Source organism: Xyrauchen texanus, chromosome 13 (genome assembly GCF_025860055.1).
Source record: "Xyrauchen texanus isolate HMW12.3.18 chromosome 13, RBS_HiC_50CHRs, whole genome shotgun sequence".
Classification (NCBI taxonomy): domain Eukaryota; kingdom Metazoa; phylum Chordata; class Actinopteri; order Cypriniformes; family Catostomidae; genus Xyrauchen; species Xyrauchen texanus.
Window position 1 is genome coordinate 15478035 of NC_068288.1, and position 25510 is coordinate 15503544.

Genomic DNA, 25510 nt, shown 5'->3' on the forward strand with positions numbered 1-25510 from the left:
TTGGCAGACAGTTATTGTTTCTTTTTCATATCGGCAGGTCTTTTAAGGACACTGGTACTCAGAATAGATATGTTTGAAATCATGGATCAGGCTCACTAATATAGAGTAATAAGTAAGTAATGTATAACATGTTTTCTTAGTGATGTTTTTGCATCTTAGTACTTCAAACACTACAACAAAGTCACTTATAGAAAGTGTCCCTTTCACCACTTTACATCTATTTCAGTAGTTCAGAATCTGATGTTCCAAAACCAGTCTGGTATTTCAGTTTAAACTATAGCATTCAGAAGGTCATTGAGGTCATGGTTACTACCTGAAAACCAAACCAGCTCTTTGGGCTGTATACTTGCCTAGTTATTACTTTCTGCAACCTCATGAGTTTTTTCCCCTAGTCGTGCTTTGAAGGAGAGCGAGGTTTTGTGTTATTTTCTTCTCATCCTGAAGGATATGTTGTAGTGTATTCAGATACTAAACTCTGTTAGATAGGCCAGATGATTACTTTAAAATAACAAAGACATCTGGACTTGCAATAAGAGAGAATGATGCACCTGTTATTAACTCCTGCTTAGCTTGAAGATGATCTGAATTAAAGCAGCTTATTGGAACCAGAATTGACAAAAGTGTAAGTCAAAGAAATGGAAAGATGAAGGTGAAGTTGGCTCTGTCAAAGGAATTTGATACTCCACTACAATTATCTCCTGTTCACTCCTAGTTCTCACTTTAAATAATTCTCTCTCTCTCTCCCTCCCCCTTGTAGCTGAAACTTGAAGATCGATCTATTGTGCCTAGAGACTTCGTCCGTCGAATGAACTCAAATGTAAGTGTTTTTATTGTTTGTTTTTTTTTTGGGGGGGGGTTATCAATCAACATTTATATTTAAAGAAAGCTCAATTCAAAATGCTATGCTTACCATGGAAACAGTTTTTGTATTTTCCACACTGATTTTTGGAGAAAAGATCTAAACATAGAGCTGAGCAGGATCTACACTTATTGGTAGTTGAATATACAGTACAATTTTACAAAATATGTAATAAACAAACACATGGAATGGGGGATATGTAGAACTGAGTAGAATTGTGTGTAGAACTGCAGAGTTCTGTGGTCATAGATTCTGTGTGGGCCTGCTATTTTCTCACTGAGCATAAAAAAACTAAATTAAATTTAACTGTACATACATGTAATATGCCCATAAGCCCTGGCATGTATAAATGATTGTCGTATAGAAATTAGTGCTGTCAGACAATTACATTTTAATTGTGATTAATCACATAATTGTTCATAGTTAATCATGATGAATTGCAGATTTTGAAAGTGCTGACATTTGACACTCTATATACTTCTTATTCTGTCAAAATGGATTTACTTGCCCCTCCTTTTCTTTAAAAAAAAAAAAAAAAGCATGTTAAAATATTAACTATAGCAACAAGACAAATAATATGTGTAAACGTGATTTTAGTGTGATAAAATCACTTATTATCCTTTTCTTTGTAAAATAATTGCCAATTTTACAACTTTGTTGCCATGATGTTGTCAACAAACCCTAAAAATTATGATTAAAACAACTTTACAGCTTAAATGTAAAGGGATTAATGGAAAGGAGGGGGCGAGAACCGGCTTGAGAATATAAATAATATTTTAATAAGAAACATAACCAAAAAGACAAACACACAAAGGTGTTGGTAAATCTCTCCGCAAATCTCTCTCTCTCCCGCACTGCTGTCTTTGGTCAGCCTTGAACCCTAATTAGCCTGATTAGGGGCCAGGTGTGCGGAATCACGACCCGAAACGCCCTCTGCATTGCCACATTTCTCCTTTGTTCTCTCAGGCCGGGGTTCCTCCGGCATGACGTACACCCCCCTTCAACAACAACAATAATTAAATGTTCTCTGACTCCTGCAGGATAAACAGTGTGGTATTGTGACCAACATAAACACTGAATGTGCGTTGAAGCTTGTAGGGACCAACTGTGTTCTTTATCCTGTTAAAAGCAAAGACCTGCAGCATGTCTGGGTGAGTTTATCTATATCTTTTCTTTATCATACAGTATGATTATGATGGTATGATTTTTATCTAAAAGAAAAAGTAGTTGAAAACTGCTAAGGCTCTGTTCAATAACTGAATATTATTTAAGGTGGGGTCAGTGTCATATAGGTTACAAATAATGATTCACAGATGGAAATGTACAGATAAACTGCTCTTTAGTACTTCAAACTTTATTTTTTAAGGCCTCAATAGGTTCACTTATTCCTGCTGTTAGTGGGATGGTGACATATTGGTTAAACATCTGGGCTGATAACCCAAGATTTTTTGGTTCAAACCTTTTAAAGGGCTGAAGTGGTTACTGGGTTGCCCCATCACGATTGTGCCCTTGAGCACTTAACTTCATGTTACTCCAAGGGAACTGAACCTGTAATACACATGCTGTACTTTAAGTCACTCCTAAAAGTGTCTCTGAAATGATAAGTAAATAACTAGCTCTTTATCTGTGTTCTGTACTTGTCTGCAGTCATTTATGTATGGTGACTACATTGTTTATGACTTCTGGCTGGGAAAGGTATATGATCTCAGCATCCAAATCATTGTGAAGCTTTCCAATGGAGCACGGTAATGTGATCACACCATCTACACTTTAATATGAGTTAATTTCAGTGTGGGCCATAAAGTATGTACACGTATGATGCTATAGGTGTTAAACTTGGTTATTAAACTATATTGGTGGTAAACTATATTATTCAAGTGCAGCCCTAACCCTAAGTGCAACTAACCAGCAGAGAAGAAAAATGCTTTTATTGATCAGATTGTCACATAATTTAATTAGATTTTTGTAATTACACCTTTACTTGTAATTACGGGTATATTGTGTGTTTTAAAATAAAATATATCTATTTTTAATTTTTACTATAGGTGTTCTATGAGTGAGGAGGATGGTGCCAAACTTTACGATATTTACCCTCACATTAGCGATGTGGTATGTGTTCAAATCTTTGCATCCTCAGTTATTGTAAATATTGTTTGTTCTGTCACAATTGCTCATTATTTGCACTAGTGTGTTGTAAATCAATGTGACAAAGCATTTCACTACCCTGCTTTAGTAGTATGTGTTGCCCTGTCCTTCTACAGGGTTTGTTCTTTGATGATGCATATGGGTTCTACCCAGGCCAGGTTTTGATTGGGCCCTCGAAGGTTTTTGCTAATGTGCAGTGGCTTTATGGTGTAAAGCCAGTTCTCAGTAAGAAAAGCAAATTCAGGGTTGTTGTGGAGGAGGTAAGACGTATATTTTCATTCTCAAATTTAGATAATAGTTCTGTTACGAAAAATATTTGTTTTGATCAGTGCATATAACAAGAGTTTGGTGATATGTCGCTTATTCACAATATATTTGCTATGAATTAAACTTAAGCAACACTGGGAACATCACACTGATTTTAATGGATAGGCCATAAAGTATGTGGTCATAAAGTTTCCAAAAGAGTGTCACTAGACTAGTTCCACAATCCTTCCTTGTCTTGTTTATCATTAAACATACATGTAAGCATATCACTGGCCAAAAGTACACCTCAATCCATTTTTGCAAATTAATTCGGCAGTTTATCTGAGGTAGACTTATTATAAGGGCTTTTCTAAGGACGCGTCTATCTACACGGGTGTCACACAGATGCTTTTGAAGCAACAAACTTTGGTCTAACATGTCTTGAGACCCCTGTATTTGGAATTGCGCTCCATTCAGCTATGTTTGAATGCAGGAACGCGCCATCTTGTGCTGTGAGTAATTGTGGTTTGTTGTCTGTACAGCTGTTTGTTGCCTATATTTCTTGAGTTGCACTTACTGCTCCCTGCTGACTGAGACTCGTAAAAACATGGTGACACACCCCACACCTGCTCTGACCTTCACTTTACACAAATTTCCACACCTCCTGCAACCGCCCTCCTCACCTCCTGCTTCTCAACCTGCACTTAATATCTGTGAAGAGGAGTTACTCCAGCCAGGTCTCCTAAGCAACCAAATTGGCCCAGTTGCAAGGGGAGGGTGGAGTCACATGGGTTAACTTCCTTATGGTGGCTAAAATGTTTGGTGCTTGCTCTTGGTGGGGCGTGTGGTGAGTTGTGTGTGTGGATGCCACGGAGAATAGCGTGGGCCTCCACACGCGCTATGTCTCTGTGGTAACGCGCACAACAAGCCACGTGATAAGATCGCACATCTTATCACGTGGCTTGTTGTGCGCGTTACCACAGAGACGCACACGTGCTACGAGTGACAGTCTCAGGTGCGGAGGCAACTGAGATTCATCCTCCACCACCCAGATTGAGGTGAGTCATTATGCCACCATGAGGACTTGGAGCGCATTGGGAATTGGCATTCCAAATTGGGGATAAAAGGGGAGAAAAAAAAAGATCTGTGAAGAGGTGTGAAGCGTCTTCCGAAAACAAAAGACAAGGAAAGCATAGGGCCCAGACAGTGTTTCACCCACTTGTCTAAAATCTTGTGCTATCTCCCATCTTCATACTGATCTTCAATAGATCACTAGAGCAGTGTGAAGTTCCATGCTGCTTCAAATGCTCAATCATCATTCCTGTCCCAAAGAAACCCAAAATCACAGGATTTAATGACTACAGACCTGTCGCTCTGACGTCTGTGGCCATGAAGTAATTTGAGAGACTGGTATTGACCCACCTGTAGGACATCACTGGACCCTTTCAAGATCCCCTTCAATTTTTTGTGTATATACACACATACATGCATACAGAGTGTGTGTATATGTATGAATATATATATACACGTGTATGAATATATATGTGTATGTATATATATACACACACACACACACATACACACATGCATACATGCATGCATACAGAGTGTGTGTGTGTGTGTGTGTGTGTATATATATACATACACATATATATTCATACACGTGTATATATATATTCATACATATACACACACTCTGTATGCATGTATGTGTGTATATACACTCACCAAAAGGATTGTTAGGAACACCATACTAATACTGTGTTTGACCCGCTTTCGCCTTCAGAACTACCTTAATTCTACGTGGCATTGATTCAACAAGGTGCTGAAAGCATTCTTTAGAAATGTTGGCCCATATTGATAGGATAGCATCTTGCAGTTGATGGAGATTTGTGGGATGCACATCCAGGGCACAAAGCTCCCATTCCACCACATCCCAAAGATGCTCTATTGGGTTGAGATCTGGTGACTGTGGGGGCCATTTTAGTACAGTGAACTCATTGTTATGTTCAAGAAACCAATCTGTAATGATTCGAGCTTTGTGACATGGTGCATTATACTGCTGGAAGTAGCCATCAGAGGATGGGTACATGGTGGCCATAAAGGGATGGACATGGTCAGAAACAATGCTCAGGTAGGCTGTGGCATTTAAACGATGCCCAGTTGGCACTAAGGGGCCTAAAGTGTGCCAAGAAAACATCCCCCACACCATTACACCACTACCACCAGCCTGCACAGTGGTAACAAGGCATGATAGATCCATGCTCTCATTCTGTTTACACCAAATTCTGACTCTACCATCTGAATGTCTCAACAGACCAGGCAACATTTTTCCAGTCTTCAAAAGTCCAATTTTGGTGAGCTCTTGCAAATTTTAGCCTCTTTTTCCTATTTGTAGTGGAGATGAGTGGTACCCGGTGGGGTCTTCTGCTGTTGTTGTAGCCCATCCGCCTCAAGGTTGTGCGTGTTGTGGCTTCACAAATGCTTTGCTGCATACCTCGGTTGTAACGAGTTGTTATTTCAGGCAAAGTTGCTCTTCTATCAGCTTGAATCAGTCGGCCCATTCTCCTCTGACCTCTAGCATCAACAAGGCATTTTCGCCAACAGGACTGCCGTATACTGGATGTTTTTCCCTTTTCACACCATTCTTTGTAAACCCTAGAAATGGTTGTGCGTGAAAATCCCAGTAACTGAGCAGATTGTGAAATACTCAGACCGGCCCGTCTGGCACCAACAACCATGCCACGCTCAAAATTGCTTAAATCACCTTTCTTTCCCATTCTGACATTCAGTTTGGAGTTCAGGAGATTGTCTTGACCAGGACCACACCCCTAAATGCATTGAAGCAACTGCCATGTGATTAGTTGATTAGATAATTGCATTAATGAGAAATTGAACAGGTGTTCCTAATAATCCTTTAGGTGAGTGTATATATATATATATATGTGTGTGTGTGTGTGTGTGTGTATGTGTGTGTGTGTGTGTGTGTGTGTGTGTCTATATGTGTGTGTGTGTGTGTGTGTGTGTGTCTATATGTGTGTGTGTGTGTGTGTATATATGTGTGTGTATATATATATATATATATATATATATATATATATATATATATATATATATATATATATATATATATACATGCATACAGAGTGTGTGTATATGTGTTTATATGTGTGTATATATATATATATATATATATATATATATATATATATATATATATATATATATATATATATATATATATTAGACCTATTATATATATATATATATATTAGACCTATTATATATTTCCATATATACTTTATTTTCAATTCACTTTTTTTTTTATTCTATTTTTTTATTGTTATCTCTGTCTTGTTGCTGTATTGTTTGTGCACCTGAAGCTTCTGTCACCAAGAAAAATTCTTTGTATGTTTAAGCATACTTGGCAATAAAGCTCATTCTGATTTAGATTCCTTATTACGGTCAGGGGGCATGATTAATTGTAAATTTTTTAACACATTATTTTTATATAATTGCACTGAATTAACGTGTTAAGTCGACAGCCCTAGTTTTAATAGCATCTTTGATTTAAACTTCAGTTGCAAAAAAGTTATTAGATTTGGTAAGTTCAATTCATTCCAGTAAATCAGTTCAAATTGACCATATCACTGAATCTAAACAAAATTCTTGATTCAACTAATTGTTTGCATCATCTCTCAAAAACATTCACTGAAGTCTCCCTGTGGCATTTTTTTTATAACATTTAGTAAAAATTAAAATATTTTTGTTTAGTCTTGTTATATTGGTGCATATAAATGAAAAGGATCAAATATGTTCCTTGTGGTCATTTAGTGAAAAACAGTGTGTAAAACATGCCTGGTTTATTTTTAACTAGTTCAGTTAAAAATAAACAAAATTAAATTGTTAATTTGTATTTTACTTCTTTCATTATCCTATTTTGAATTGGTTGCAATGGCTGTTTGGTTAAAAAGATGGCTCTTCTGATTAGAAAAAAAAAGTTTCAGAGCAAATACATTAATATCATGATGCAAATTGAATATTGTTTAAAGGCTAATAAAATATTGAGATTATTATGTACTATTTAAGTTTTTATCTCCCAGCTCATCAAATAACCAATCACATTCTGCTTTTGCAATATTTTTTAATATGTTTTATTTGTTAACATCTCCAGTTAGATGTCTGACAGGTGATGTGGCTCTAAATCTGTGTACAATTGTAGGTTCAGGTGGTGGAGCTAAAGGTGACGTGGATTACAAAAAGTTACTCTCCAAAAGGGTCAGACAGTGTCTTCCCACCACCCTCAACCATCACACAGGAGAACCTTGGCAGGTACAAGTAGCTTCCAACCCTGCCGTTCAACATTTTCATGATTTATAACACACAGGAGCACAGGGAACAGAAGTGTTTAGGACACAGGACACTATAACCGGAGTGCTTAAAGTGTGATTCCCATAATCTGCCAAGCAGCTCTCAAGAAAAGACCTACTGTACTTCTCTTTTCATTTGCATGTTCTAATTAGTTTGACTAATTTACTGATGACTGTCTCTAATGATCAGAGTGAAGAGACTGGGCTACTTTGATCATGCTCAGAGGCAACTGGGAGAGAGGGCTCTGTACGTGTTTCCTGCCAAGAGTGAAACCACACACATCACCTGTGAGGGGCCAGAGGGGACCCTTGCTCACACTGAGGACCCTGTTGTTCGCAAGGCATGGGTGATTTTGCTGTTACTGGATTAAGTTTTGAAAAGATGTTTCTGTGCTGTTAAAATAATTAATTTCTATGCTGTTACATAATAAATTGATCAGTCAGTTGATCGCACAATGAGGAATTTCACAACAACTAAAATAAAAAGGAATGTTTTGTTATTGTAATTCCTTATCTTTTGATTGACCATTTTTTCTTTTATTATTTTATTATTGTTGCAGTTAAAAAGAATATTTAGAAAGGAACCAGGAAAGAAAATAACAGAAAATTCAGACATTCAGAATAACAGATCGCAGACAACAGAGAAAGCAGACAACATTAAAGGTACTTTTATCTTTGAATACCACAAACTAAACTGGATTATTTCAACATCATCCATGTCATTATGGTACTTGAAATCATTGTTTACATGTACTGCTTGAATATTTCCTTTTTTATCCTTCTCTTTAAAGCTGCTGTAAGTGGAATTTATTCAATTATTTTTAAGTGCCCCCTAATACCAGACAGATATCACTGAAATGCTTGTCCTGAGAAATGACACATGTCTCTGTGACAGCTATATGCTTGTTTGCGGGTTAGCCAATTAATAAGGTGCTTGGAGGTGGCTCTCTGCCAATGCCACAAGTTTGGGGTGGGACTACTTGTTTAACCGCACAGTAGAAGATGGGAAAGTGTTTTGGAGACCTATTTGGAAACTTTATATTTGCAATCGTATTTAGTGCCACTAATGGTGAAGAAACCACTTACAGCACCTTAAAATCTTGTTTTGTTATAGCTGTTAAAGGTTAAGAGTTCACTGGCCAGGGCCTGGGTAGCTCAGCGCGTAAAGACGCTGACTACCACTCCTGAAGTTGTGAGTTCAAATCCAGGGCGTGCTGAGTGACTCCAGCCAGGTCTCCAAAGCAACCAAATTGGCCCGGTTGCTAGGTAGGCTAGAGTCACATGGCGTAACCTCCTCGTGGTCGGTATAATGTGGTTCTCACTCTCGGTGGGGCATGTGGTAAGTTGTGCGTGGATGCCGTTGAGAATAGTGTGAAGCCTCCACACGCCAGTGGCGAATTCTTCTCTGAAAAGCCTTCTCTGCTGGCCTAATATGCCAAATAAATATATATTCTTCATCCTTTCATTCTCAATCACCTTTTTGCCTATATATTTTTAATCACTTTCCATTCTTAATTAATCTACAAACAAATAGAGGAAAAACTCAAAGTTGATCCAGTCAAAATGTATTCCTTGATGCTTACAAGCAAAGTGTGACAACTGTTTCACAAATCGCATGCCCGAATCCGAAGCAGCACGTGAGTCTGAGCTCCACCCCGTCAGGCCTTCAGAATTTCTTCAGAATCCCTCAACAGTGCAAATTAATGGGCTAAAGTCAGATTCATCAGCCAATCAGATTGATTTATTTGGTGGGTGTGATCTTTAGGATATGTCCTGGTCGAGGCCTTCTAGCTGGCCTTGAGTGACGCAATCATGCTTTAAGTGATGTATGTAATTCAAGAGTGAAAAGCATAAGATCAAGCTGTCTGAAGAGTCTGCTGTCATCACTGCTGGTATTGCCGTTGAGAAAGAGATCCTTATGGATTTAAAAACGCGAGATGTTCTGCATGACCATGCGATTTGTTTAATTTACTAAACGGTAAATTAAGTAAATTAAGGAGGACTGATTTCACTTCAAGTAAATTGGTATGTGATTTTTGCATTGTTATAGTAACATAAGGAGCTTTCTAAGTGTAAATTAGGCTTCTGGAGCATTCAGTTTCGGATCAAGTTTTGAAAAGTTGTGCTGCTTTCCATTCTAGTCGGATAGTCTGATTTTACAACTTCCTACTTGGAAAAGTGCAATGGAATGCATCTTGAAGTCACAATTACAACTTGTAGGCCTGTGCAGAAATTCTTCGCCAAGATGCAGGTGCATGATGTCACACAAACATGTTGACACTCAGGGAGATATACATAGTAAGTGATAAACATTCACTTTATTAAGTAATATTGATAAATGAGTTTGTTTCCATATTACATGATATAAAAGCTTGTTTAACAAATGCTTGCAGAAACGAGTGTATAAGACATGGTCAGTTATAATCTCTTTTGATAATCGTACACCTGAAGCACAAATGCTAGCACTGCAGCATTGTTTATCAGTTGGGTTGCTAAGAGACATCTCTAATGAGAGTCAAACCCCTGCTAAGCTGACGGGAGCATTGCAGTTTTGATTCCTTAAACATCATCTTCTGAATAACGGGAATGGAATGCATTGATGGTCGGAGATTTCAAATAGGAATATCCCACATCCAATATGAGTGGAATGCAGCATAACCGTGTACCCTGACGAAACGAAATTTATTGCAAGCAACATTTAATTTGCAAAAATGTTTAGATGGATTTTTCCAGGTATTATAGTCCTCCTTGGTAGTTTCGTATGAAAATGTTACATTTTTGAACGTCTGTTCGGGAGACGAACCACTGGTCTCTGCGGTAACGCGTTCAAGCCACGTGATATGGTGTGCGGATTGACTGTCTCGGACGCGGAGGCAACTGAGATTGATCCTCCGCCACCCATTTGAGGTGAGTCACTATGCCACCATGAGGACTTAGTTCATTGGGAACTATGCACTATGAAGAAAAAAAGAGTGCACTGGCTATGTTTTATTTTATAGGTGAGGAGAAATTGGTGCAGCAAAAAGACTGTCCTAATGACAGCTCCACCCAATGCTGCCCCAACAATGTTCCTGTTCCATGCCTTGATGGTTTGGAGGAGGGGAAGGAGCCACTGGTGAATGCTTCCCTGGCACAGTGGACCCAATTGGGGGAGCAAGAGTCAGATGAGGAGGCAGCGGATGACACCGATGATACCAGCTCCGTCACTTCCTCTGCCAGCTCTACAGCATCACTGCAGAGTGGCCCCACCCGGAAGAAGAGCATCCCCCTCTCTATACGAAATCTGAAGAGAAAGCACAAGAAGAAAAGGACAAAGTTTTCTCATGAGTTTAAACCAGGGGACAGGTAAAAAAATCTGCAAACAGACAATGGAAGTAACTCATGCCCTCCGTTATTGTGTTTTTATATCCGTGATTCTCACTCCTGCTCCCAGAGATCTATCTTTTGACCCCATTTACACCTTGTTTTAAGATGGTTGCGTTATCCGAGCACAAGTGGTCAGTGCTAAATACAGGTGTAAATGGGGTTCAATATGTTTTATGATCGAATCACAAAATCCACATACAGATCATTATGACCCCCATAGGTTGTCAGGCTCATATAGGTGGAATGTAACTTATGCTGATTGGGTCTGAGACATTCAGAGTAGTGGTGGAAGTTCTGCTTTCTAATCAGAAATTGTGTATGTGTGAGCATGCGTGCATGCGTGCGTACCGGTTCAATGAAATGAGGAAGCAGGGAAAAGCGATTCCAACTCAAGTACGTCACTTTTATTTATAAATCAAACACGTCCTCCTCAAGCGAAATGTTAAAGCCTGGGTAGCTCTGAGTATTGATGCTGACTACCACCCCTGGAGTCGCGAGTTCGAATCCAGGGTGTGCTGAGTTTAATGTGATAAACTACATCTGTGATTACTCTGTTAGGACACCTATGTAATCAGAAGGTTGCTGGTTCGATCCCCACAGTGACCATCATTGTGTCCTTGAGCAAGGGACTTAACTCCAGGTTGCTCTGGGGGGATTGTCCCTGTAATAAGGGCTCTGTAAGTCGCTTTGGATAAAAGCGTCTGCCAAATACATAAATGTAAATGTAAAGCTTCACAACAGTCGACAGCGGCCAACACACATCTTGTCAGTTTGGTCCTCTCTTTTCTCTGGGGTTTTGGGCAGCCTTTTATCTCCCCGCCTCTCACTCTGAACAAAGAAATCACAACTAGCAGCAATTCACACTGACCTTACAGCATGCCCCCCCCCTTAAACAGCTGGAGTGCCAGATACCAACGCGTGATCAGGGCATTGGCATCCTTCATACAGTGGAGCCACTGGAGCGGGGCATGGTCCGAATAGAGGGTAAATGATCATCCCAGCAAATAGTAGCGGAGAGTGAGGACTGCCCACTTGATGGCCAAGCACTACTCTATGGTGTTGTGCTTAGTCTCTCTCATAGAGAGCTTCCAACTAATGTACAGCACTGGGCGCTCCTCCCTCTCCACCACCTGGGACAGTACATCCCCCTGTCCGATGCATCCATCTGCAAAACAAAAGGGAGAGAGAAGTTATGGGAATGCAGAAGCAGCACGCCATAAATTGCAGCTTTTACCTGCGTGAAAGCTTGTTGGCACGGCTCAATCCACTCAACCAGGCCTGGAGCTCCCTTTTTAGTAGCCAGCCAGCCCCAGGAATTGTCTCACCTCCTTTTTGGTCTTGTGTCTTGGGCATGTCACAATTGCTGCAGTTTTATCGATTTGGGGCTGCATTGCCCACAACCTAAGTAGAACCCCAGATACCATACCTCCACCCACCCAATTGTGCACTACTTCATGTTTGCTGTAAGCCCTGCTTGTCACAGCGACCTCAGAACGGCCCTCAGATGCTGCATGTGCCGCTGACAATCAATACTGTAAATAATTATATCATCCAAATAAGCAGAGGCATATGCAGCGTGCGGTTTGAGGACTCTGTCAATAAGATGCGGAAACGTTGCCGGGGCCCCAACAAACCTAATGGAAGGGTCACAAATTAGTCCAACCCAAACTTGTAGAGAAGGCCAGTTTCGTACAGGACATCAGCATTAAGAGGCTCTGCCAATATCCCTTTGTTAAATCCAGTGTCTAATTTAAGACGAGCCGTGCCCTACCGATCGAGCAGTTCTTCAATACGAGGCATTGGATATGCAAATTCGGTATCAAATTTTGACACCGCATTGACTTTAATCTCTATAATCCACACAGAACCAGGCCAAACCATCGCTCTTGGGTACCAGAACTATCAGGCTGGCCCAATCGCTGTGGGATTCTTCTATTATCCCCTTATTGAGCATGGCCTTTAATTCTTCCCATGCTACCTGTTTTTTGTTATTGGGTAACAGGTAGGGCTGACTATGTACCAGAGTGTATACCCTTATTTAAGAATCATGACTTTTAAGGTCTTATTAAATCGTTACCAAATCGATTTAATACCTAATAATTCATACAGCTCGCATAGTGTATGTGACATGAAAGCAGTGTCCTGATCAGTGAGGATTTCTTTTGGAATCCCCACTCGGGAGATTATTCTGAAGAGTTCCTCCACAACACTACATGTTGAGATGTTGTGCAGACGCACTGCTTCCAGAAATCGCATTGCATGTCCACGATGGCCTGGTGTTGGGCTTGGTGGATGCTGGCAAGCGACCTGAAGACACGATCCAGCGGCGATGACAGCGTATCCTTCCTCTTTTCTCCCGGGTTTCAGCACTGTAAATGTTCAACAAAATGAGTAAGCAGGGAACAGCGATTCCTAATCTTATACGTCAATTTTATTTATAAACTAAACATGTATGCCTCAACTCTTCAATTTTCTTATCACACAAAAGTTTTGTCAAAATAATAACAAAGTTATTGTTCCCAAACTCGACTCCTTTTCCCCTCCCTGGTAAGCTACAAACTGAGGGTTTATATAGTCCTTTTTGTAACCTCCAACACCTGTGATCATTAATTAATCTAACCCACATAATTTAGCCCATTAGCCAGTGTTACATATCCTAACCATACCAGCAGAGGGAGAGAGAGAGACTCAAATAAAACAAACAACAATATACCCAGGCAGGGATGTAACACAGAGATAGTAAAAAATGCATGTGACCGAATCACATTTGAGATGTAAACACTAATCGGATTCTGTCCATCAAAGCTCCTCTAAAACAAAAACTTAAACTTTCACAGTTATAATCAGTTAAAAAAAAATGTTTAATGACTGTCCGATCTGAAAATTTAAAAAAAGTGGTTGCATATAAATGCACAAGAACTTCATGGAACTTCTTTGGTGGTCCTGCTAACGACATGCAGTGACCGATTTGAAGCACACACATCTGAAGCACTTGACCACATGGAATCGGATAATACTAGTTGTAAACTGGATCTTTGTGAACCCAAACAAGTAGGACTAGAATACCTTAAGAAAACTGGGGGGATTCTCGGGGCTGCTAATGGAGTAGGATGCGAAGTTGGAGGCTCCTGCTGTTTTTGATTAAAATTGTAATTTACTTGCGCTTTTCAGTCATACATTTGATCTTGACTTTAATCTGTTTTTGTTTTCATATTTAACCTTGAATTACGTAAAAATATCTGGAAAGAATGTGAAAACTCTGAATACTATTCAGACAAAATTGAGGCCTAGTGCACGTGCCACGACCACACCCTTGAGTGAATCGCTGCCTCCCGCTGAGCCCGACTTGCCTCGGCCTGAAATACATCGCCGATAAGTTTTAAAAAGGAACTCCAGGAGACGCTTGTGGATGTCCTGTCAATGATCAGGCTTGATCTGCAAGCCGTGAAAACAAAGCTGGTTAAAGATGAAGCTGCTACCGATGCTACTATACTGTCACTCAAAGGTACTGTCGGGGAAATGGAGCATGCTCTCTCAGGTTGTACCGATGACATAGCTCAGATGAAAAAAACCATTGAGTGTCTCACTGCTACCGTAGATAAATTGGAGAATAAATGTGAGGATTTGGAGTCTAGGTCAAGGCGTAACAACATTAGGATAGTGTGAGTTCCAGAGGGGCCTGACACTTGTACCATTGTTGCTGTGGCAAGCGATTGGTCTGGAGAAGGATCCGGTTTTGGACCGGTCCCACCGGACCCTTCAGCCTAAGCCCAAGCCTGGTGAACGACTTCGAGCTATTGTGTGTAGACTTCACTATCATAGTGATTGTGTTGACATTTTACGCCGTGCGAGAGAGCTGCAACGGATTAAAGTGATGGACTTGACCATTTCAGTCTTTCCGGACCACACTGCCAAGATAGCCCGGGCTCGGGCCGCATTCAACTAGGTCAGGCGTCAACTTCGGGGCATTGAGGGTGCTCGCTATGGAATACTTCTCCCAGCACGGCTTCGCATTACATACAATGGTGTTCAGAAGGACTTCGTTTCGGCGGAGGAAGCAGGGGATTATGTAAAATTTGACAACTGGGTGAGCTGTAACCGCTATGACAGTGCCGTATTTTTCGCTCTCTTTTTCTTTTTTTGCACTCAGGCTTCCAACTAGATTTAGTGAACTACCTCGTCAATCTACCATTGTAATAATGTGTTTTTCTGTTCTGATGCTCTGTCTGGTTTACCGTTGTTTATATTTATGTTAGAGTATTTTTTTTTTCTCAGCCTTACTTGCTATACCATTGTATTTCCTGTTTTTCATCCATCTGTTCTTTGCAATCATTTGATTTATGCTACTGGGGCGCTTAACCCTTGTGCATCCTTGTGGACATTTTTGGCTTTTTCAGTTTTGTTTTTTTGCTAACTTTGTCTGTGTTAATGCTAACTACATAAAATGTTCCACAGGTGTGAATTTTTATTGGAATTTTAATATTTCACCCTATTTTCTTTAAAAAAATATTTTTTGCACTAGTTACACAAAATACTCCCTCTTAGCGTTGTTTTGGACAAAAATGGCACATTGAAACCCATTAAAACTGCGATTTTTTTTTTTTTTTTTTTTTTTTTTAATCCCAGTGCCATTTAACTATAAAATTATGCAATCTTGTTTAACATGCTTTCATTATGTTGGCAAGGCTTCAAAATTTACATTTTAAATATTTTTTACCAGATCGTGCCATTTTTTCAGGTTTGGCATATCATCGCTTTTGTTGTTGTTTTCTGCTGTTTTTGGCTTATGCATATTATAGAGCCAATTAGATACATTATGAATATATAATTGTGTGAGTGTGTTGGTATGGATTTCAGAGTGTGGTTTGTATGTGTCTGAGGCTCTAATAATAAAAATAAAAAAAATTCTGTTTAGCATTTATTAAATTGAAAATAATTATAATTATTATATTTTTTATAAAAAACAACAGTGGCATTATGTAAACAAACCGGCGTTTAAAGTGTTAAAATTCTGAAAATAAATGAATGTTTGGTAATTATGATTAGAACTGATGCTGGTTAAAATAGAAGTCAGTGAAAGTAGAAAAAAATATTGTTCTATAGTATTTTTATGACACTTTTTTGACATGGCCATTTTTGTCCATTATGGACCTAAGTGGTAGCTTTTTTTAAAAATCTGATACTGTATAAGCATCAAAATGAATGTTGTTGTTAAAGTGTTAAAATTCTGAAAATAAATGAATGTTTGGTAATTATGATTAGAACTGATGCTGGTTAAAATAGAAGTCAGTGAAAGTAGAAAAAAATATTATTCTATAATATTTTTATGACACTTTTTTGACATGGCCATTTTTGTCCATTATGGACCTAAGTGGTAGCTTTTTTTTAAATCTGATACTGCATAAAAAATATGAAAGCATCAAAATGAATGTTGTTGTTAATCATTGACATATCCGAGGCTCTAATAATCAAAGAAAAAAAATTCTGCTTAGCATCTATTAAATTGAAAATAATTACTAGTTTTCATTTTTTCCTAAAAAAACAACAGTGGCATTATGTAAACAAACCAGCGTTTAAAGGGTTAAAATTCTAAAAATGAATGAATGTTTGGTCATTATGATTAGAGCTGATGCTGGTTAAAAAAATGATGTCAGTGAAAGTGAAAAAAAATATAAATCTATAATATTTTTATGACAGTTTTTGGACATGGCCATTTTTGTCCATAATGAACCTATGTGTAACTTTTTTTAATTGATGCACAAGGGTTAACAATGTTTTGCTGTAATGCTCACCTTCAGTTGACACAGTAGTTTGTAACACAAAGCTTTAAATATTTTTTTAGGGCCCAAGCTTGAAAAGGCGAAGGCCCTATTGTTTTCCATAGGATTATTATTATTATTAGGGCCCAAGCCTTGAAAAGGCGAAGGCCCTATTGTTTTCCATAGGATTATTATTATTAGGGCCCAAGCCTTGAAAAGGCAAAGGCCCTATTGTTTTCCATAGGATTACTATTATTATTATTTTTTTACGATAATTGGGTCACTTTTAGGGCTCTTAACGTGCTCGAAAACTCTTGAAACTTTGCACACGGGTCAGAACCCGCGGCCATTAGGGCCGGGCTGAAGCTGGTACCCGGGCGTGGCAGGGGGGCTCGACAGCGCCCCCTGGAACAGGGTCCGAAAACTTGGTCCATAAATCAAACACGCTTGCATGTAATAATATGAAACTTGGTAAACATATAGATCTCATTGTTTCATATATCCTTCATACTTTTTACCCCAGCCCAACAGGAAATCGTCTATTTAGGGTTGTTTGGAAAACGCATGCAATGGAATTTGAAATACTCCTGCTAGAGAATTCCACCAATCGCCACAAAACTCGGTCAGCATGAAGTCAAGACATTGAGGATGAAAAATTGACAGCGGATTTTTGATATCTCGAACGGTTTGGCCGTGGCGCGGAAACAAAATTATGACGCGAAAAGAGAAACAGGAAGTGTGTTATAACTTCTGCATACATTAATTGATCTCTATGAAACTTCAGCAGTGTGTTCGCTGTAAGAGGCCGATCGCATGGATGTGACTATTGTGAGTCAAAGTTATAGCGCCATCAACTGGCAGAAGGAAGTGTGTCACTTTCAAAATGCTTTGAAATCACCCTCTTATTTTTACCCGATTTACTTAAAACTTTGTGTATAATGTAAACACACGGCAGATGTAGACATGTGAAAGGATTATTGATATCTTAGATACTGTTGTCGTGGCAGCGCTTCAAACTTGAATATTCTTTTTTGATGCGTGGTGCAGGGGCTCAGTAGCGCCACCTTTTGACAAAAGTGGGGGGTTGGTTTTATACTTCGACCTAGAGTCACAAAACTCAGAAATTATATTGTTCTCATCGAGCCGGACAACTTTCTAATTTACAGTCATTAGCTCAGACCAACAGAAAGTCAGATATTTTGGTTTGAATGTGGAACACATTGCAAATGAACTTTGAAGCTCCAAAAATCACATAAAGGGAGCATAAAGCAAGGAAGTGTGTTATAACTTCTGCATACATTAACTGATCTCGATGAAACTTCAGCAGTGTGTCACATGGATGTGACTATTGTGAGTCAAAGGTATAGCGCCACCAACTGGCAGAAGGAAGTGTGTCACATTCAAAATGCTTTGAAATCACCCTCTTATGTCTCAAGTGAACAAACAGACCAACAGAAAGTCAGATATTTTGGTTTGAATGTGGAACACATTGCAAATGAACTTTGAAGCTCCAAAAAGCACATAAAGGGAGCATAAAAGCAAGGAAGTGTGTTATAACTTCTGCATACATTAACTGATCTCGATGAAACTTCAGCAGTGCGTAAATTATAATTACATTAATAAACCTGTACAAAGACCTCCAGATAAATACTGGCCTTCTGGATTAACACATTTAAGTGCTGCAAAAGATATTGACCTATGACATCCTATGACATTAAAAATGATTCTACATTTGAATTATCTCATAGATGTGACTATTGTGGTTCACGGTCATAGGCCCTGTCCCAAATGGCACACTTCATATGAATTTTCAGTCTTGTGTACTTATTTCATGTGTCCATTAACTCCATGAGACCGTAGGGTGTCTCATTTTTCATTTTAGGTATCAGAAGGGTGCTCACGCATACTTTGTGGTTGATATGTGCCCTCGATGCGCACTTTAGCAGAGCCCACACTGATGCAAGCTCTACAGCACACATCTTCTCGACAGTCAAAGCGAGGTTACGGTATTGCCCATCGTGCACAGCAACCCTAAAGGCACGGGGGTGACTGTGCCACCGGCTTGGGCCCGCCATCGCTGCTCGCAGCTATGTTATTGTATTTGTTATTGCGCGCAGACTGTTTATCAGACTTAAAGTCAGTAGGCGTCTTTTCTATTACCTCTTCTTTTTTGGCTTCTGCTTAATCTCCAAGTTGTTTTCTCATTGTGGACAAATTTTGGGTATCGTCGGAAACACTGCTGTGTCCTTTGTTCTTTTGTTATAGGGACACTTTGGGTGTGTGTGTGAGTTCAGGGGTTTGTGTGGGTGGGTGGGGGGGGGGGGGTTCTTCGGCTCTGAATGGCTATCTGTATACCTGTTGTTTATTTTATTTAAATGGTTAATAGTAATATGGATCCCTATATTAGGCATGCCTCTATGATTTATTGGTTGGAACGTCAGAGGTATGGGGAACACTGTCAAGAGATCTAAGGTTTTATACATTTGAAACGTTTAAACTCTGACATAGTATTTTTACAGGAGACTCACCTTCGTATTAAAGATCAACATGGGCTACACTGCCCTTGGGTGAGACGGGTCAAACTTTAATTCAAAGGCAAGAGGGGTTGCTATTTTAATTAGCAAAAAGTCAGATTTTTCCTCTTCTAATGTTATTGCTGATGTGAGTGGCAGATACCTTGTAGTTGCTGGTACCCTAATGCAAAAACAGGTTTTGTTGGTAAATGTATATGCTCCATATTTCACTGACGTGCGGTCTGGGTAGGCAAACTAGGCACTGCCTACCCTGCCAAAATTCAAAAATAAAATGTTTATTAAATAATAAACTTGTATTTATATTTTTACTTTTTATTCTTGTGATTTATATATGCAATATGTGTGTTATTCCAATTGTTTAGACGTTATGATGACAAATGTAGCAGTTACGCATAATCAACTAAAAACAAATGGTAGAAAAAGCAGTGCTTTTACGGTGCATTCATTGCAGACGACACGCGGAAAACCCATGTTGCGCATGCGCACTTCGATCCTGTATTCTTTAACATGTACGGCAAAAAGCACAACTCTGCTGTGCCTTTTGACGTAAATATGTTATGCCCGTAATCATCTCCGTTACGTATCAGACATGGACCAATTAAAATCGAGATATTCCTGGACATTTGCGTAGCTAACGTCATTACACCACAGCTAGCGTACATGCCTAATCCCCGCCAAATTCAAAATCAAAATGACAGCACCGGCCATAATCACGGAATTAAGAATTTTTTCCAAGCTCGATTTTAATTCCAAATATGAGTTAATTGCAAGAGGGAGGTCTACGCCAGCCTTAGATGGACTAGTACAGCAAAAGGGCACAAAAATTATCCGATCATTTCAAACTGATTGGTATGTAAGAAAAGATTGGCTATGTGGCTGTGCTAACAATCAGCGGCTGTACTGCTATCCCTGCCTGCTTCTTTCAACCAGTCAGACTGTTTGGACTTCAGCCGGATATTGTGATTTGAACAACCTGCCCGCAGCTTTAACCAAGCATGAAAAGTCGTCAGCTCACATCCAGTGTCAAATTACACTGAAAACCTTTGGAAAATCTCGGATCGACCTTGCATTTGACGAGCAAAGGAAGCTGTATATAACCTACCACAATGAAAAGGTAAAGGATTGTTGTATTGTATCTTCTGTTATAAAGATGAAGATTGCACATAAAAAAAATAAGCACATAATGTTGTAAAAAATAAACAACTTATGTTCTGTTATATGTTCTGTGTTTTGACTACTGAATTTTGTATAATAATATCTAATGAAGATATATTAACAAAATCGTATATATTATAACACATATATAAAATACATACATTTCTTGATATGCCGCGCTTGTGCGTAACGTTCACTGTTATTTCGTATTATTAGCTTAAACAATAAATCAGGTAATCTGGCTTTCATAACTCAGTGCCTAGCCTCTTTAAGACATCACCGCACGTCACTGCCATATTTTGATGTGGCATTTGCGAACAGATTATTGTGCAACCTCCCCTTTTTAAATACTTACCTGTTGATTTTTGGAGGGGATTTAAATTGCGTTTTTGACCCAAATTTGGATCGTTCTAATCCTCTTAATCTGACTCAATCCGCCATGTCTAAAACATTTTCCGATTTCATGTGGCAGAACGGTCTCATTGATCCTTGGAGATCCCGTAACCCCTCTCTTAAAAAATCTTTCTTTTTTCTCCCAGGTTTATCATTCCCATTCAAGGATTGATTTATTTTTTTATAGACGGTACTCTTAATTCTTGTGTAGTTTCTTTTGACTATTTGGGTATTGTAATTTCTGACCATGTGCCTTTACAATTAGATATTCAACTTTCTATTTATAAACGTAACCCTCCACTTTGGAGATTTAATTATCTTCTTTTGGCGAACAAAGAATTTTGCGAGTTCATTTCAACTTCTATTGATGATTTTCTTTTCTTCAATCAGAATTACTCCACTTCTTATTCATTGTTATGGGAGACACTTAAATCATATCTAACGCCCGTTTCACACATACTCTGTTTGCAGTGCGTATGCGGTGCGTATTTTTTTCCGTACACATGTTAACAGGTTAGAGCTTTTACAATGCACGCGGATGCAGTCCGTCGATCCGTTCCAGTTGCGGTGCGTATACAGCAGTGCAGCGATGGTTCACGGACCGAGTCTATTTTTGCTGTGCTGCACCGCACTGAATTAAAGTGGCAGCGCATTGTTTACATTAAAATAGACATAGATTGTCAGTCTCTAGGCATTGAAGTTTATATGAACTGTGTGAAATCTCAAGGCAGTTTGGAGACAGTCGGTATAGCCAAGTCTGTCTGCTTCCTGACCTGGACCCCGGTGAGTCAAACACTAGCACTATTAAAGGGGTAGTTCATCCAAAAATGCTCATGCCGTCACAGATGTGAATGAATGACTTCCTTCTGCAAAACATAAATTAAGATTTTTAGAAGAATATTTCTGCTCTGCAAGTCCATAGAATGCAAGTGAATGGTGACCAGTCAAAAAATGACATAAAGGAGGCATGAAAGAAGTCCATATGACTGCAGTGTTTAAATCCATATCATCTGAAGCAATGTAAGTGGTGTGGGTGAGAAACAGCTCAATATTTAAGTCCTTTTTTTACCATCAATCTCCAACTTTGACCAGCCAAGTTTAATCAGGTGGCTGATTTCTGAAAGTGAAAGTCACTTCCACACCAGAATGTAGAAGTGAAAGTGTAGATTACAGGTAATAACGGATTTAAATATTGATCTGTTTCTCACACACTCCTATAGTGTATCTTAAGACGAACCACTGGTGTCTTATGGATTACTTTTATAAATTAGATTACTTCTGCCTTTTGGGCTTTCAAAGTTCTGGTCACTATTCACCTGCATTGTGAGGACCAACTGAAATATTCATAAAAAATATTTTTGTTCTGTAGAAGAATGTCATACAAATCTGGGATGGCATAAGGGTGAGTAAACAAGACTATGAGCCAAATTACTTGAGACAGTCTTTCTTTAGCAGGTCAGGTCTAAACCAAATCTCAACCAAATCTATGCCATCTCCGGACACTACTCTGACATCCAGCCATTCAGTGACAATAATCGACTATATATCTAGCCACCTCAAAAAGCAAGCAGGGGGCCAGAGCATATTACAGTGTCTGAAATTGTTTTTGCAAGTTCAAACACTTCTTTAATGTTATCAATAGTGGTGATCTAGTGCCAACGTGAAAAACATTCTTATAAAATCTATGGCTGCATCCCAGTTTGCCTACTAAAGTGTGCAGTTTTTTGTGATGGAAAAGTGGTTACTCTTTAGTGTGTGCAAGTTTTGGGACATATCACATCATAAAATCACGTCTTGAAAACAAAGACACCTCAGTCCCATTGTTGCATGTATCCTGTCACAGTACATCAACCTGTCTATCATTCGGTTACAGTTTTCATGAGATGCATGTTCTTATTAAATGTTTTTCTATCATTAGGGGGCCAAGCACCGAAGGTGCTGGAACCCTGTTGTATTTGTTAGGATTTTCTAATTAGAGAGCCAAGCACTGAAGATGTTGGAACCCTATTGAATTTGTTAGGGCTTTCTTATTATTATTATTCAGATTATTTGGGGTGTGAAGGTGCTGGAACCTTTAGTATTTGGACTGACTTTCTTATTAGGGGGCCAAGCACTGAAGGTGCTGGTACCCAATTGTGGTTGTTCTGATTTTCTTCTTTCTTTTTCTGCCCTAAAAGTGTATGGGTGTCAGAGACCGTAAATCGTAGAGACTCCAAAATTGGCAGAATTGGCACATCCCAAACATGCACCACTATTAAGCCGCACATACTAAGCACTTAATGTTTTTGCTCATGTCTTCTCAAAATTATTTTCCACCCTACAAAACTTATATCTCCGATTTAATTTCCGTCTATATAAACATTCTGCCATCTTGAACTTTTTTAACTCCTCCTAGGCCGTTTGCCCTATTTGCACAAACATTGGTATGTCCGGGTCACGTGATGCAAGATGGCGGAGTAGTCATATTTCTGCTGAGCAGCGGTGGAGCCCTGTGATTTTAACTTTTTCAGACTAAGTAGTCTTTCTTAATCTGTGAAAATTTGGTCTTGGTGGACGGATATGACAGAGAAAAGACTGAATCTAAAGTACGTGCTCGGAAGATGAAAACATTCTAAATTATCCACTCCCGTGCATACACCTAAAATGGCAGATGTATCGTTAACGTGATCCACTCCCATGCATACACCTAAAATGGCGGATGTATCGTTAACGACTGGCGAAATGGACTCGCTAGTTACGTTTATTGCTTCAGAAGTCCTCGCAAGAGTAGACAAAATGCTTGGAAAACAAAATTGATCCACTGCTGGAGAAGCTGTTGTGACGCCTTGGAGGTGGAAAACCACGTTGCCGGAGCTGAGTCATATATATCCATGATGGAGGACACATTTGCCAGAGAAAATGCTGATTTGGTCAAGATGAAGGCGACCATTAAGGCTGCTTTTGACAAAATTGATGACTTGGAAAATAGAAGCAGGAGGTGCAACATCAGAATAATCAGCCTGACCGGGGCGGGGAAGGTACCAAACCTGTTCTGTTATTTAAATCCTGGCTGCCTAGCCTGCTGAATATTGACTAAGCATGGCCAGATTAAAATAGAATGCGCTCATCGCATCTTGACGTGCCAAACTGCCCCTGGTGAGAGACCTTGCACTGTGATCCTAAAACTTCATAGCATTCAAGATAAACTCGAGCTGCCGGAAAGCTACTGTATAAGCAACATACCATCTTCGTTTACGAGGACATCTTGGCTGTGATCATTAGAAAAAGGCAGGCATTCGGGTCAGTTAAAAAACGCCTCCGCTAGAAGGGAGTGGGTTTGCCATGATCTGTCCGGCTGTCCTCAGATTGCAGTATGAAGGTGCCAAGTTCTTCAAACAGACGAGTGACGTGGAGCATTTTCTATCCAACCTGCCTGTCTCGACTCCCATTCACCAGACTTAAGTTTGATTATTCAGTGGAAGTAAGGTATGAAGATTTCCCGATTTCACGTTAGTGATGCCCACTTCTGTGATAGTTAATGAGACCGGACTGGCCAATATATATTGCCTGTGCAGACAGCCAGGCACAGTATTATCTTTTGTATCTTCTGTTCTGTAAGAGTTACATACTGGCAATGGGGGACATTAGAGACAATAGGAAGAAGGAAGACTATTGTAACTTTTATAGTATTTTGCCTCAAGTCTGATTAAGTATGTTTTGAATACCAGTAAAGGGCTAAATGTTATGGCGGGGCCTACCGCTGTTGCTGGCTTTTTTTAACATCCATGACTGCCACGACTTGTATTTGTGTTACTTTTAAGTCTTCTAATTTTTCAACCGGCGATCTTCTGTACTTACCAGTCCTGTGAGGTTTCTATTGAACATGGGGCTGTTTACCCATGGATCTCCTGAAACTGACCAGCATCAGGCTCCATCTTTTGATTTACATAATTGATTGTTTTGAAGAGTGTAAATAGTTTACATTTCTTGTTCGGCATTCAGGGAAATTCATTTTTGTATTATTTTTATATGTATTTACTTAGGTGTTTCTATTTTCTTTTTGACTCAACTTTCTTTTACCCTTTCGAATCTGATGGCGTTATGTTCTTTACTCATCACAATATTATACTGGCTAATCTGGGGAACTTTACATACAGGATAATACGCATGCTGTTAATTTATACGGCTGCTATGTCTATAAATAATCTGAAATAAAAACTTTGCAGCTGGAATGTAAGGGGGGTTCAAAATCTGATTAAAAGAAAAATAACAAGTACATATTTCTTTTCTGCAGGAGAAGCACATGACCGCAAGTGAACACACCCAAGCTGAAATGTGACTAGGTTGGGCAAGTTTTTTTGTTCATCGTTTAATAGTAAGTGTAGGGGAGTGGCCATTCGCATTCACAAAAATGTCCCTCTTTCAAATGTCAGTGTCCAAGCCAAAGTTCAGGACAGTATGTGTTGCTTAAAGGGGTTGATTGGAGAATCTATCACCTTAATGAATGTATATTTACTAATGATTTCATTACACACACGTTTTGTAAATTCGCTGAATGACAGTGCAAGTATATCATAATTGCTGGCGGTTTTAACTGTATTCTTTCACCTGAATTAGATAAATCCACCTCGTTGGGAAAGCACCTTGGTCAGATGGCTTCACAGTGGAATAAAAAAAAAAAATTAAAGACTGTTCAGTTGCCTC

At 39.2% G+C, this 25510-nt stretch overlaps 1 protein-coding gene across 3 annotated transcripts in view; it reads left to right on the plus strand.

Annotated features, from left to right (window-relative positions):
* The first annotated feature begins 761 nt into the window (after nucleotides 1–761).
* LOC127653619 ((E3-independent) E2 ubiquitin-conjugating enzyme-like) overlaps nucleotides 762–25510 on the plus strand; it is a 104836-nt gene continuing 80087 nt past the window's right edge. For 2 of the 3 annotated variants that reach the window (XM_052140354.1, XM_052140356.1), the window contains exons 1-9: nucleotides 762–817; nucleotides 1900–2010; nucleotides 2507–2604; nucleotides 2905–2968; nucleotides 3121–3264; nucleotides 7473–7582; nucleotides 7811–7967; nucleotides 8181–8283; nucleotides 10620–10965. In XM_052140354.1, coding sequence (XP_051996314.1) covers nucleotides 806–817; nucleotides 1900–2010; nucleotides 2507–2604; nucleotides 2905–2968; nucleotides 3121–3264; nucleotides 7473–7582; nucleotides 7811–7967; nucleotides 8181–8283; nucleotides 10620–10965 — 1145 coding nt within the window. In that variant the 5' untranslated portion in view covers nucleotides 762–805. The remainder of the gene's footprint in view (nucleotides 818–1899; nucleotides 2011–2506; nucleotides 2605–2904; nucleotides 2969–3120; nucleotides 3265–7472; nucleotides 7583–7810; nucleotides 7968–8180; nucleotides 8284–10619; nucleotides 10966–25510) is intronic. The other variant, XM_052140355.1, reaches the window with a different exon arrangement.